Raw genomic sequence first — 14,293 nt, forward strand, 5'->3', positions numbered from 1 at the left:
TTAACCCCCCCCACACACACACACACACACATTATGTGGGAAGTTATATAAAAAAGAATCATCAAACCAACTAAAGTCCTTATCAATATTTATAGCAGCACGACTTGCGTGATCAATGGGTTCATTAACTGTTACGTCCTCTTGATGTCTTTGGCTAGAATCCCCCTTTTGGATGTGTTTTTTTTTATGTTCGCAGGGAGAAACAAAAACTAAAAAGGCAGAGATGCAGAGCATAAATATGCACTAATGGTTGGTAATGAAGACTATATGGACAGATATTATGAAATCACTCTTGGCAACAATCCCTTTGAGTTGTATGCAATTAGTTTATCCCTGAATCACGACGAACGCGACAGATTAAACACAAGTTTCAGTGAGTGATGAGTTTGTTGATTTCGCTCCTCGTCTCCAAACATTTCAAATAGTTAATATCAGATTTGTACATGCAACTCCATCGGATCAGTCTTTTTTCGATTGCGCTCCTCCTCTTTCTCCCCATATTTAAATACAAAATCTGTATGCATTGTGTACTGTGCCATTTTAATTGGTTTCCCCCTGCATTACATTTCAGTAATTTGTTGAATGTTGTGATATAAACAATATTTAATTAAGTCAGATAGATAATCCATATATTTTTGCTGAACTCTGTATTCTCCTCCTGCGTTTATCAACGATGACCTTTCGAGCCATTTCCTCCACCTAGCTCTCACTCGCACCACCTGGAATTTTTTTCCACAAATTGCGTGAATAGAATGTAATCGTCTTGTTTATCGTCTCACACTGGAGCAGAGAGGCTCTTGCCTTTGTCACCTGGATATGCGTGGGTGTCTGCGAAGCTCAAAGGCATTTAAACTTCCCCTGCATCTGAGCTCGTGTAGCTGTGGATTATCCTCCCTCTAGCTGTCCTGAAAAACACGTCGTCATATATCTATATATATAAAAACATGTACTCTCTCATCTGGTGTTTGTGTGTGTTGTGAGTGCGATGCGGTCCTTCCCCGGTTCCCGTCTAATCAGGCACGGGTGGCTTTGTTAGGAAGGATTGAGACACTAATCTCTCTCACCTAATGTTTTAATGCCATTGTTACCGTCTGCTCGGACTGCCAAGCCTATTTAACGTACAGCAAGTTCTTCACAGGCGACTATAGGAAGCTTAAATGACCATGGAGATGTCCTCCCTCTGGTCAGCGTCTCACTGTGTGATTGACACGTGTGCACTGAGCTGTCCGCCTGTGAAGTCGGCTCGTCTTCCTAGAAGAAGCACCAGGCTCGTGGAGTTCTAACGTAGTCCGGCTGACGGGGCGTTTTTCTGTTTGTTTTATTGCTTACCCCTCTCCCCTTAAACTGGAAACTTCGGATTGAGTCTGCTGAATTTAAATACGTCGTAAATAAGTGTTCAATGCCAGCTAGTTAATGAGGATGAGCCAAACCTCCAACAATTAATTATTATGTCCTCTTACTCCCAGCAGTTTGGAACACTGCCACGCTAGCGCTATTCTCTCCACGGCCCTTTTGTTTTTCTTAATGGTAGCATTGTTTAATGAATAGTCGCACAAGAGCCTTTTTTTTTTCTTTACCCTTCTTTTATTTGTATTTTTTTTTTAAATAATGGCCACTTAGTAATGCTACGAATGTGCAACTCCAAACATAACAGCAGGATGATCGAACAACACCTCCACCCTCCTCCTCATTACACCCCATCAGCGACTCTGACCGTTCGTTATTAGCTGCGGCTCTCTCGGCCGCTCATCATTCATTAGTGTCAGGTGAGCTTCGTTCGGTGAACCGATGAACTTCAAAGAGTTTGGATTGCGGTCTCGTGAGGGAAACAAATCAAGTCAAAGTCAATATGTCTTCCCGCTCCGCTCCCCAGGGACGTACGTGACGCAGGTGACAGCCACAGATGCGGACGACCCGACGTATGGAAACAGCGCCAGAGTGGTGTACAGCATCCTCCATGGCCAGCCGTACTTCTCCGTTGATCCTAAGACAGGTAGAGTACCTTTTCTCCTGGCTGATTCATGTGATTTAGTCAGTTCACAAACATCTACACATTTACTTGAAATATGCAAGTCAACAATAATTACCTCTGTTGTTGTTGTTTTTTGTGCACCTGGAAAATGCAGCGAGGCAACGCTGCAGTGGCATAAGTTATTAGTTATTAGTCTTGTAATACACGTATGATTGAGTGTGTTTTAAACCAGTCATTCCCAAAGAATATACGCAGGAGATTTTATGAGGGTAGCCAAACACATTTCAATAAATTCTTCCATATTGTTTTATTTATTATTTATATCTGCACTACCCCTTTGAGTCACATGAGGTTGTTTGCATTGTTGTGATAATTATGGCCTACTAGCTTTCATTGTTTGTTATGCTGATGAGGGGGGAAAAAAAAACTCTGCCTATGTATGCTGTTTAACTTATACCTGAAAAGAATGAGATGCCTTTATTTGCTCTCATTTGTAAAGGATTTAAAATGAAACAAAGTTGCCTTTTATGGACTCTATATGTCTTCACAATGGCTGGTTTACCTAGTAAAGATCAAAGGTCATTTTTTAAAAAGTGGGTCCCTAGAAGATACGTTTCGGGAACACAGTTCTGCACAATGTGGTGTGGACCAGTGCAAGCATACATCATGAGAATAAAACTCTGATCTCAAAAACGCCAGTGACTTCCTGACTCTGTTCTGCGAGGATAATGAGTAGTCAGTGTTGTGTTGAATTAGCCAGCAAATCGCTGTAGCTGGTAACTTGAATTGAAACGACAAATAACACAACGACATGACATCCGGTGCGGAAACATTTCAAACGCACTTCGCCGGTGTAGGCGGCCCGGTTGTCGTAGGAGGGAAAATGGCAGTCAAAAAGGTTGCAGAGTCGCAGCATGGCGGGGTGAGGCTAAAAAAAACCCCAACAACCTGCTAAATCTGAAACACCTTCACACCACCGGTGTTCGCCGGCAGTGGGCTGCTGTTGGCTTCCTATCTGGGGCAGTTCAAAGCGTACGAAAATAGGTTCACACGTGGCAGATACGGTGGAATCTGTCGCCGATTACACCGCTCATCTCTGAGCTTTTACAGAGCGCGTACTGTGACTGTATTTCAACACTGATGCTGGGGAGGAAGGAAAAAAAAAAAAATCAAATCAAAGTATTAAAGTAAATGTTTGCCCTGCTGGGCCTGCATAGATCTCCAAACGCACATCAACAACAGGAATAAGCACGGCGAGGACAAGGGGAACAAGGGAAGGAGGTGACAACGACATGCTGAAATCTCCCTGCATGTTACAGAAGCATTCATCTCAGAGACAGACGCAAAAAAAAAAAAAAAAAAAGATGAATGGAAAAAAATAAGAAACATATAGTCTTTGATTTTGTATCCACACACGTTGTGGGTCTGCGGATCAAATTGTACATCCTCACTGTATTAAATGGAGAGGAGAAAAAAAAAAGCGAAGGGAAAAAGTGCCGACCCACCTAGCTGCCCACTTCCTTTTAGCCTGCCAACCTCCCACTGACCTAGCTATTAATCTGCAGTACAAACGCTCTCTGATCTCAGGGTCTCTGATCCTCAAGTGAATCATTATATGGCTTCTCCAGAGTTCCCTATTGAATGCCAAGTGTCTCCAGTTTGTGAAATGACCTCTATTTTAGCCTCGGTGAGAGCTCCTTCCTGGGGAGTGAGCTCCTTTGGTGGAAATATACTGCGCATTTTGAGAAAATTGGCATCAAATATATTTTAAAGGATTGTTTACCACCTCTTCCATTTTGTCTTTTCTTTTTTTTTTTTATCCCACTATCTCTATTGCTCACTCTCTTCTTCTCTCGTCTCTCTCCTTTATTATCTTTATTCCCTATTAATCTCGCTGTACGCCAGGCGTTATCAAGACAGCCTTGCCCAACATGGACAGAGAGGTGAAGGAGCAGTACCAGGTATTAATCCAGGCCAAGGACATGGGGGGCCAGCTGGGGGGTCTGGCCGGGACCACCACCATCAACATCACCCTCAGCGACGTCAACGACAACCCGCCCAGGTTCTCCAAAAGTGAGTGCTCTTTTGTCGATAATTTGAAAAAAAAAAAAAAAAAAAGTTTTGTAAAACAATAATAAAGCAGATGACCTCACGCAGGTTCACTCATTTTATGATCGGGAAATAAACACTGTGCAATTACAACAGGGCAGGGGGTGTTCATCGTGTCTACTCCCTGTAATTGGGTTTCATTTGTCGTCATTATGTGCCGTCGTAAGCAAGCGCTGTTTATTTAGCGCGCTTGCATCTACATACTGCTGGCGAATGAACCAGGATTGGTGTTATTTCGCTCGTGGGGCACCCTTCTATATTTAGATCAGGTTGGAGCAGGATGGTGCTGCGCCAGGGATTGAGTCGGTGTATTTAAACACTGTATTTCATCCGGTATTTTCAATAAGCTGCTAAACCAGATTAATTCGATTGTACCGTTCACCAGGTCATGTGAAAAAAAGCCAAGCAGGGGAGAAAAAAAAAAAAAAATATATATATATATATATATATATATATATATATATACTGTAAATACGCTGATCTGTAAAAGCGTCTCTGCTTATACTAAGCGTAACTGTTAAATTGTGTGCAGGACATGCATTCTATTCCAAATCGGTGAGTGTACAACAGGAAAGCAAAAACGCCGCTCCGTATACGGATGCAGTGTCTTCAGGTATTGTGAGGCGACACCGAGCGGTCTCCTCTGAATTTAAATAGAGGCAGTCTGACGGTCAAGCTCCTCCGGCTGCGGGGGGGGGGGGAGATGATATTTCCATAATGCTGTCACAGCACAGAGGTGTGGGCCAAGTATGGCGGCTCCTCTGCCCCGTCCCAAATCCTCTCTTTGTCGCCTTCTCTCTTCTATCTATAGAGGGCTTAGCGAATAACAAGAAGACACATGTGTGGTTGTCCATACCGGTGGACCTCGTCAGATGATGCAGTTTACTTATATTATTGCCGCATGGATCCATCCCACATCTGTCTTTTCCATAAATCCTCCCCCCCCCCCCCCCCCCCCCCCCCTCTTAGCTATTATAGATTAAGTATTTGTAAACCATCAATCCTCTGATGGCACCAGATGTGGGTGCAAATGTAATGCCTGCAGTGGTCGTGACTAATAGGGGTGTGTGTTTGTCTAACTGCATGTGACGTTATTATCATAGAAGATAGTGAACCCACTGACAGCGCCATTTAAGAGGAGAGGCTAATACATGGATCTTCATGCACTGATCAATTTTGAGATTTTGGACTATTTTTGCTTCCATAACACGACTCCAAAATGCACATTTAGGTGTTTTTACTACTTTGTAGAGTGTTGTAATACAAATATATTTGTCTTGATGTAAGTAATCAACTGGGGAAGTGTCACGACGATATCTATTAGAATATTTACCATATTCAGCTGCACATATGGCATTTTACACAACAGACTGATCCAGAAATGTCCCCCTCAGAGGGTTGATGAGGGGTTAGTTCACATATCATTCATAGCTTTATTCAAGTGTTTATTGCTGTTGATTTTAAAAGCTGTCGGATTCATTTTCTGATTCATGGAGTGAGACAATTTGTCTAATATGTCAACAAAATGAAACAAGAGATTTTAAACATTGTTTCATCCAATGTTTGGATTTCTGTTTTGGAAGCGTATGCAAATTAGCACATACATAATAAGACAATGCCTCATTTGCATATTCGAACATACAATTTGAGAAAACTTGAATAACAATTGCCTTAAAGTAAGTAATAAACTTGAATAAACTAAAGGTATATATATATATATATATATATATATATATATATATATATATATATATATATATTCATTCATCTGGGGTGTCTGCCCTTAACAGCTGTTTGTTAATTTCCTTTTTAACAGCAGCTCCCCGTTTTGGCACCGGCGCCGTGTCCCGCCTTTCAAAGGACATGAACCTTAAAAGACTTTTGAAATTAATGCATGTCCTTGAAAGTACTTGATTATTTATTGAAATCACGGCGGTCCAAATTCATCACCCATTTTGCCTCAGCTTCCCCGTCTCAAAATCCGAGGATCAACACTGAGGGGAAAGCTCGGATCCATCGCAAAAATTGAGGAATAACAAATGAGAGGGAGTGCAATGACACCGTGTAGCGTACTCATTAGAAACAACATATATTTTATCTTCCAATAATGGTATTTGATTCAGTACCTATACTTTGGTCCTCCACCAAAAATAAGAAATGTCTCTGCCTAGCAGCTTCCCTCGTCTCTCTACGAGTGCCTCGACACTCTTATTGTAGACATTTATGTTCAAGTTCATCCATCTCCGAGTTTGATGGCATTTTATGTCAAGCAGCACTATCCTCAGAAGCAGCTTCAAAGAGCCTCATTCACACGTTTCTCTCCTGCACACAGCCGTCCCCATTCTCAGGGTTTGTTTGTCATATCAGGGCCAAATGAATCAAATTCCAAGAAACAAATCATGGTTTTTTTTGTTGTTTTTTTTTTTTTTCTAGAACTGGTTGCGGCTGATTCTTTGTTGCTGCAGCAGAGGAATGTGTCAAGTTTCATCAAATGGAGGAATGTGTTGAGAACGTGTTAAATTAATGTTAACAATACAGTGACCGATCGCGGGCCGCTGCACTGCGAGTTTGAGGAATTCATTCGCAGCGAATAGTCCCAAACGCATGTTCAGAACCTTTTGACACAGCACCGGTTTCAGGATGAATGTTCAAAATGAACGTCCGGAACATTCCCTGAACTGACAAGCTGGAGTGCTATAATGAGGGATGTGAAACATTCCAACAGTCCTTAGAATGATCTCAACGCTATCAGAGTGTTTTACTGAATTGCCGGCGGCGTCACCGTGATGCCATCAGGTGTTCTCACTGGATTTGCAGCGCACAAGTTTTCCCCGTCTCGGGGGCGTGAGCAGATGCTATTGTTCGAACAGCTAGCCAGAGAGTGAAAGCACAGAAAAGATGAATTCCCACCCATTGTCTGGCGTAAGTGATAATCAATCAATCCACACAGTTGTGTTTCATTGTAGATTCACTCCCTGGTCCTCAGCAGCTGCTTGCTGCTGTTGGGAGCTTCAGAGCCCCCGAGGCTCTCGTGTCTGTAGTACAGGTTGAGCCCTCCAATTACAAGGAGCCGAGCGGCCGCGATGTCCAAACACGTTAGCTTTGAATAATGTCGCGCCCACAGCCACAGGGCCGGCTTCAGACGGAGCGTGGCGGCTGCTTGCCTGTGGGTGATTAAGACCGGTGTGTGAGAGAGAGACTGCATGAAGGACAGAGGATGTGAAGAGCTCAGTATTCCAGCCGATGTCGAGGGATAATCAATAAGTCCGGTCTGATGTTTGCTGACAGGTTTCTTCCACCTACGAGTTCCCGAGTCTTCTTCAGTCGGGTCCGCTGTCGGTAGAATAAAAGCCCACGACTTGGACGTCGGGAGGAACGCCGAAGTAGAGTACACCATTGTGCCAGGTGACGGAGGCGCCATGTTTGACATCACCACCAACGAACACAACCAAGAGGGGATCATCATTCTCAGAAGGGTAAGCGACTGAGACAAACGTACGCTGTGAATTCTCATAAAAACATGAACAAATACACACTGGTCACTAATATACAAGATTGTGAAATTACCTGTAGGCAACGGTCAGGGCTCTGGGTTTCTGTCTTTAACGTGAATACCCGTTTCATCCATCGTTTAATTCCACTTCCTCCAATTTTACGTTTTCACATTAAAAGCCCACCAATGAGAGGAAAGCCTGAATACTTGTCATGTTTAAAAATCTGCTGAAAATGTTGAGTTTCATTCGTTCTACACAATATAAAAAAAGAGGACAATGATTTCATGAACAAAGCTTTCATCTGGATGTCCAAAAACCGGTAACAGGTTATAATCAAAGTGCTGAACGCTGAGGGAAACTGAACACAAAGAACAAGGCAGGAACATAGACGGATGCAGACAACCTGACACTGACTCAATGCACCTGAGGCTCGTCAACTAATGAACACAAGTGTTGGTTGAAAACAGGAGGGAGAAAAGACAAAGACAGGAAATGAAATCAAACATGACGCCTGAGGAGAGTAACTTTCAAAATAAAACAGGAAACGGACGAAACAAAAAACCCAAGATCATGACATTCTAAAAAGATTATTATGTATTACGACAATGGGAACTTTAATTCACTTTGATCCTCCTGAAAATATGTCACCGAGGGCAATATTATGACACATGACCTTTTAAGCCATCATAAAACACTTCATAATATGTCTCGACTATCGTTACAAAGCATTATGAATATCTATGAGGCCTTTAACTGTGATTAAGCAATATTATATGCAGTATGTTTATGCATTATAGCCTTGGGAGTCATAAAAAGTGTAACCTTTTTTTCATAATTTAATATTCAGGAAGTATTACGTTTGCCAATGTCACTGCACATACCCGGGGGAGATAGGGGGTGGGTGTGTTTTTTTTTTTTCAAAGCTTTAACATAAAACACATGACTGTTCTATATGCAATGCAAAATATATATGCAAAACAGTGCCGAATGGGCGCCGTGAAACATACATAAATCACATCACGTCTTGACAGCGACACGCCGAGTGATGTCAGTAGACGTCAACGTTGACATCATAGGACGATGGAGGAAGCACCGATTGGAAATAGATATTGGAATGAATAAAATTAGACTATATGATAAAATGCGTGTGCAGGTAGCACTTCATCGTGTTACGTAAAGCTGCACCAGCAGGACACTTGGCAGATGCCAGGGGTTGGACCTGTGATCTTTCGGTTGTGCGATGCCGCTTGCTGTCCGTGCCTTAAAGCACAGCTCAGGGCAACGCTGCAGCCTCCCCGCGAGTGCCTGTTCTATATATATATATATATATATATATATATATATATATATATATATATATATATATATATATATATATATATATATATATATATATATATATATATATATATATATAAAGCATTCACTCAGCGCGTCAGGGCCCATTTACTATGCCATATGTTCTTTTTTCGCTAAATGGATTAATGCATCAAGTGCATGGTGACCCGCAGCGAGAGGCCCCGGCCTTTGGTTGCACTCTCTTTGAACTGCAGAGCGTCGGTATCTCATTTTGTATCCAACTTTTGCCACACACACACACACACACGCACACGCACACGCACACGCACACACACACACACACACACAAGCACACACACATATGCACACACAGCATTTGTAAGGGGCTGTAATATCACCTCGCACAATGGCACAAGTGGCACACAGGCACCAGTGATATTAGAGACATGTATTATTCCGAGCAGAAGCCCTTTGAGATCCACCATCTCATTTTCAAGGAGGACCCAAAACTGCCCGGAGGTGAGAGGAAAAGGACATTACAGCCGCGGACTGTAGTGAGAGGGAGAAATAGAGCAATCCAGTGCTCATCTAGTAAACAGCGAGGCTATAATAAGACTTATTATACAAACATATACATATACATATATATATATACATGAGACACTTATTGTGGTAGGAGTGATTTAACCATGTATGGATATTTCACTGTGCAGTTTTCTCTAAACAATTCCATTAATAACTATACTAATTTTAAACTTGGAGACAAGAACAAATAATAATAGGGTAAGCGCAATGCAACCGCTTGATGGAAAAGCCAGCTTTCAAAAAAAAAAAAAATAATGTATTCATGTTGTTTTGGTTTATGAAGTGAAAAACCTCCACCATCTCCGGACCGCCTTCCCTTCATTTGTGTTTATTCTGAGCTGTCCTCAGGGTATGGCTGGTTAAAGACGCCAAGATCCATAATATCCAAACGCACTAAATAGAAATATTATTATTACTCTACCCACAGGCTTGACTGCAGAGAGCCGGAGTGTTATTTCTCTTTGGACATCGATGGGGGATAATGTGCATCTATGGGGGGGGAGAGCGTCGCAGTATTTTCTCATTAAGGTTCCAGGAGACTACTTCTAAAAGGCACACCTACTTTTAAGATTGTGATAAGCGTCAATGCGACACAGAGGGCACGAATAAGATCATTTGCATTAATGAAGTCATCATTAGACTGACTCCTAAGTGCTCTGTACGGAGGAACCTTGGCTCACTGATGCGTGCTCGTCTGCCTCTTGAATCTGTCTGCCTTTTTTTTTAAGCATTGCACACGAGCCAGGTTGCTGAAAAAGACTGTGCAACGTGCAGTCTGTAATTTCTCTCTGCTAAATAACAGAGCTGCTTCCACAACGTTCTTGCCGGCACGCTATTCAAGTCGGCGTCTCTGGAACAGCTGGCACATGTTTGGCTCGGTGTCTCTGGAACGCGCCACGTAACAGTTAGGAAGCACACGATCGGCTGAATGCGTTGGAGTTAGTGGGTCTCGCCCACACATCAGACTGACACAGGTGCGCATCGTTCGCAAATTCCTCGCGTTGGATGCACAGTCTGACGATTCCTTCACACTCTGCAACTGCATTTCCCTTTTTGGCAGGATGAGGTCGACCCCTGTGGCGAGTTTAAACGCCATTTGTTGTCAGCGCTATTGAGCTTCAATAGGGGGGAGGAAAAAAAAGAAAGAAAAAGAAGCGATGCCGAGTTTGCATAATGCATCAGCCGACGAAATGTCTCTCCGATATGGGAAAAAGGAGAAAAATGTTAATGTCAGAAAGTGAGGATTTTTGTAAGCAATGCTCTGATGCTGGAGAAGAAATGGATTTCTTTTTCTGGAATGACTCATCTTCTATTTTTTCCCCCAAAATGCTATACCTGAAACACTTTCAGTGAAAACGTACACACACACACACACACACACACACACACACACACACACACACACACACATACTGTACAGTATCCTGTCAGAACTTTACGAACCACTCATCCTGCTTCACCGTCATGTAATGATGATGTAACAGCAACCATTACTACTTACCAGAAGCGGACACATCGTTTGAATTAGTTTAATAATCACTCAAGTTTCGGTCACGTTAGAAATAGAGTCCTTCAGACTTCGACCGACACATTGTAGCTTTTAAATGCTCATTAAATCTCATTAAATCCCCATTCTTTCACGCAAACCTCTACGACACACTTGTAAGGAGTGGCAATGCGTCATTCTTTTGTCACTTTTGTCTCATTTCGGGGATACGGGGGTACATTTCCTCTGATTGCTAAAAGTCGCCAAATTGTATCTGTTGTTGTGCCTTTCAGGGTGTTTCTGATGTAAGTGTCTAAAAGTATTATTTTTGGGAGCGTGCAAATCTGCATTTGTTTTGTTTTTTTTCAGATGTAACAGACTGAGGTATTTGTTAACTGGTACATTTTTAGTACATGCCCCAGTGCACAAAGGTGTGTGATCCTTTGATCCCCCCCCACAAAAAAAAAGTATGCAGCTGAGTGAGTAATTGATTCCCTGCTCAGTGTAAAAGCTGCCTCGGGATGCTCCTCCGTGCATGTGCATGAACGTGTGTGTGTGTGTGTGTGTGTAAATCACGTATATGTTGTGCGTACATATATTGTATGTACTCAATGTAATCATAAGCACGGCTATAGATCATCATATAGTGACCTTCTCATTGACGGTAATGCAATAACAGAATGAGACGGGAGGCAATTATGATGTTAATGAGGACAGTTATGTGTTTACATCGTGTACACCCTCAATGGATGGCGAGGATGCATCTCTTCCTCCCATTGTTTTCCTCGCAGCGTTTGATATACTGCCACATAGCAGCCGGGCAGCGTGATGTATTCCCTGCAGTGGTAAGCCGCTGCACAAAGGCATCGTCTACGGGGGATACTCTGAGCCCCCTTAACTGACCGAGCCTTCCCACCGCGGTGTAATTTACCAAACAACATGTGCCTCTACGCGTGTGGGATTGCGATATTAGCAGGACATGGACGGAGCGAGATAGGGAGAGGAGAAAGGATGAGCCTGTGCCTTCGGAAAAAAGGTGCGGGGATGCTGGAGGTGAAGCCTTTATGAGTTGTTCACCGCGTTCCAAGAATACTGACCCACCCACAGACTTGTCTCATTTCAGATTGGTGGAATATCCCCAGAGACAGGTGTGCAAATGAAGTGCAGACGATCCATCTCCCTCCCTCCCTCTCTCTCTCTCTCTCTCTCTCTCTCTCTCTCTCTCTCTCTGCGTCTCTCTTTTGACTTCCCTCCCTCGCACCGACGTCGAAAAATAAATAAATAAAATAAAAACCCACAGCGGGACGGAAAACGAAAGCCACATTGTACACCGAGCACAGTTTGGCAGACTCCAAATTAGAGACTCCGGAATGTTGGTTATGATAAGAGGATCAGGCTGAGTAATGGGTTCAAAGGATGATCATCTGTTTCCCGGTCTGACGACACAGGGGGAGAGGGGGGGAAAAAAAGAGTCACCGAGGCATGGAGAGGAGGTTTGCACATCCCATCTGCAAAACATAGGATTATGGGAGACAATAGGTAAATCCACCAGTGAGTTCCCAGGAAAACGCGCAGACAAATGTGTGCGCGCGGCGCTGCAATACAGACAGTTCGCGGACAGCAGTGGCACTCCCACATGTTGGCAGCGTCGCCACGATAACCTTGGGTTGTGTTGGTAAAATAAGTTTGAGTCAGATTAAATGTCATTTGTCCATTTGCATGTTTATTCGCGTCCTCCTGGGAGAAGGAGAGATGGCAGATATGCCTAATTGAAATGTGCAGTTTCTAGGCCTAGAGGAGCGGCTTTGTTTAATGGCACCATGTGTGGCATAATATTTGCTGGCTCACATTCAGGGAATCCATTTTCAAAACGGGGGACTATCTCCTCCCTGTACAAACTGAACGCCCCCAGCGGCCACAGTGCATTGAATGAAGAGCATCTGCTGCAGACCTCTGGCACTGCCTCCAAATCCGTTGCCCCACAGCGCCAGAGGGGTTCAGGAAAACACTGTAGAGAAGGCCAGGTGACTCGTGTTGTGCAAAGGGCTGCACTCACAAATCAACCACTGGTTTAATCTAGCATGTAATGGTGAAATATGTAATGGAAGTCGTATATATATATATACTGTATGTAGTGTCTGTTGTATAGCAAACAGCGAAAGAGACAAGAAGCAACCAGAAACGACATTAACATGTTTCAGCACCATGGACAGAGACAGAAAAAGACATTCTGAAGGGTTCAGAACAATGTTATACTAACCATCATTATGAAATGCTAAATTTATAGTTAATTCAATTTTAGTTAATAGCTATCCAGATGAAGTTCAAGACTGTTTACGAAACAAGTTATTACCCGGGTGTTACAACTATCTGGTCCAATGTTTAATTGGACGATATTTAATAATTTCTCAGAGGTTTACAAATCATTTTGGGGTGAAGTGACCCTTTAAAATAACATACATAGCATGACTGATAATTAGTACACAGTATTAGTTATCATTTCATTGTTTTGTCAACGGTAAAATATCCATAAACTAAGTGTTGAATTTGAGTTTGGCTCTCAACATGATTCATCCAGCTTGCATGAGGTGACATTTGTTCCCCGCTTCCAAAGTACAGCACATCCCGGTGATTAATGTTGTAGTGTTGCGTGGCATTTAAGAAAAGAGCTCGTCACCGGCAGCGAGCGACGCCGATCAACATTTGCATCCGCGACAAAATTGCCACTAATTGCCCAGATTGCCGTTAGCTGAAACGTGGCCCTACTTAGACTTCCCTGAAGTCGGAGCCATCGGCAGTATCGAGGCAAGACGCCCTTTTCATCTTCCCTGCCATCAATTAAGGACTTAATTTCACTAAAGCCAGACAGTGACTGCAGTCTAATTTCTCTATCAGAAATGTCATTACTGGGCTCTTTGAACAGTAAATCATTTCACAGAACGGAAGCTGTTACTGCCTTTCAATCTTGATGAGACACTAGCGGGCTGTAAAAAAAAAAAACCCATAATGTTCAAAATGACAAAAGTAATGAACAAATGGCTAACTTGACAGAGGGTCAGAAAACAGTAAAGGAATGTTGGTTTAATACAAAAAAAAATGCAGCGGGCTCTAGTGTAATATAGCTCAATGCTCACACAAGGACACATCCACGCATTGCACAATTACAAAATGTCCTTACCTTGTGAAAGTGCGTTGTATAATCTCTAAATTGCCACAGGGTGAATGCAATATATAATAGCTTAAAACTGATAGCATTAAGAGCTCATCCGGCGGCACGATACCAAACGGAGCCTCGCTCGCAGACAGGGGTTGAATCTAATCTATTGATTATAGTGCTGAATGTTCCAG

At 42.8% G+C, this 14,293-nt stretch overlaps 1 protein-coding gene across 1 annotated transcript in view; it reads left to right on the forward strand.

Moving 5' to 3' along the window:
- LOC137872026 (cadherin-12-like) overlaps positions 1–14,293 on the forward strand; it is a 92,911-nt gene that overhangs the window by 54,219 nt on the left and 24,399 nt on the right. The window contains exons 4-6 of the mRNA XM_068710221.1: positions 1,874–1,993; positions 3,878–4,045; positions 7,370–7,557. Coding sequence (XP_068566322.1) covers positions 1,874–1,993; positions 3,878–4,045; positions 7,370–7,557 — 476 coding nt within the window. The remainder of the gene's footprint in view (positions 1–1,873; positions 1,994–3,877; positions 4,046–7,369; positions 7,558–14,293) is intronic.

Source organism: Cebidichthys violaceus, unplaced genomic scaffold (genome assembly GCF_023349555.1).
Source record: "Cebidichthys violaceus isolate CVI_PGR_0920_01 unplaced genomic scaffold, fCebVio1.0.p SCAF_15, whole genome shotgun sequence".
Lineage (NCBI taxonomy): Eukaryota > Metazoa > Chordata > Actinopteri > Perciformes > Stichaeidae > Cebidichthys > Cebidichthys violaceus.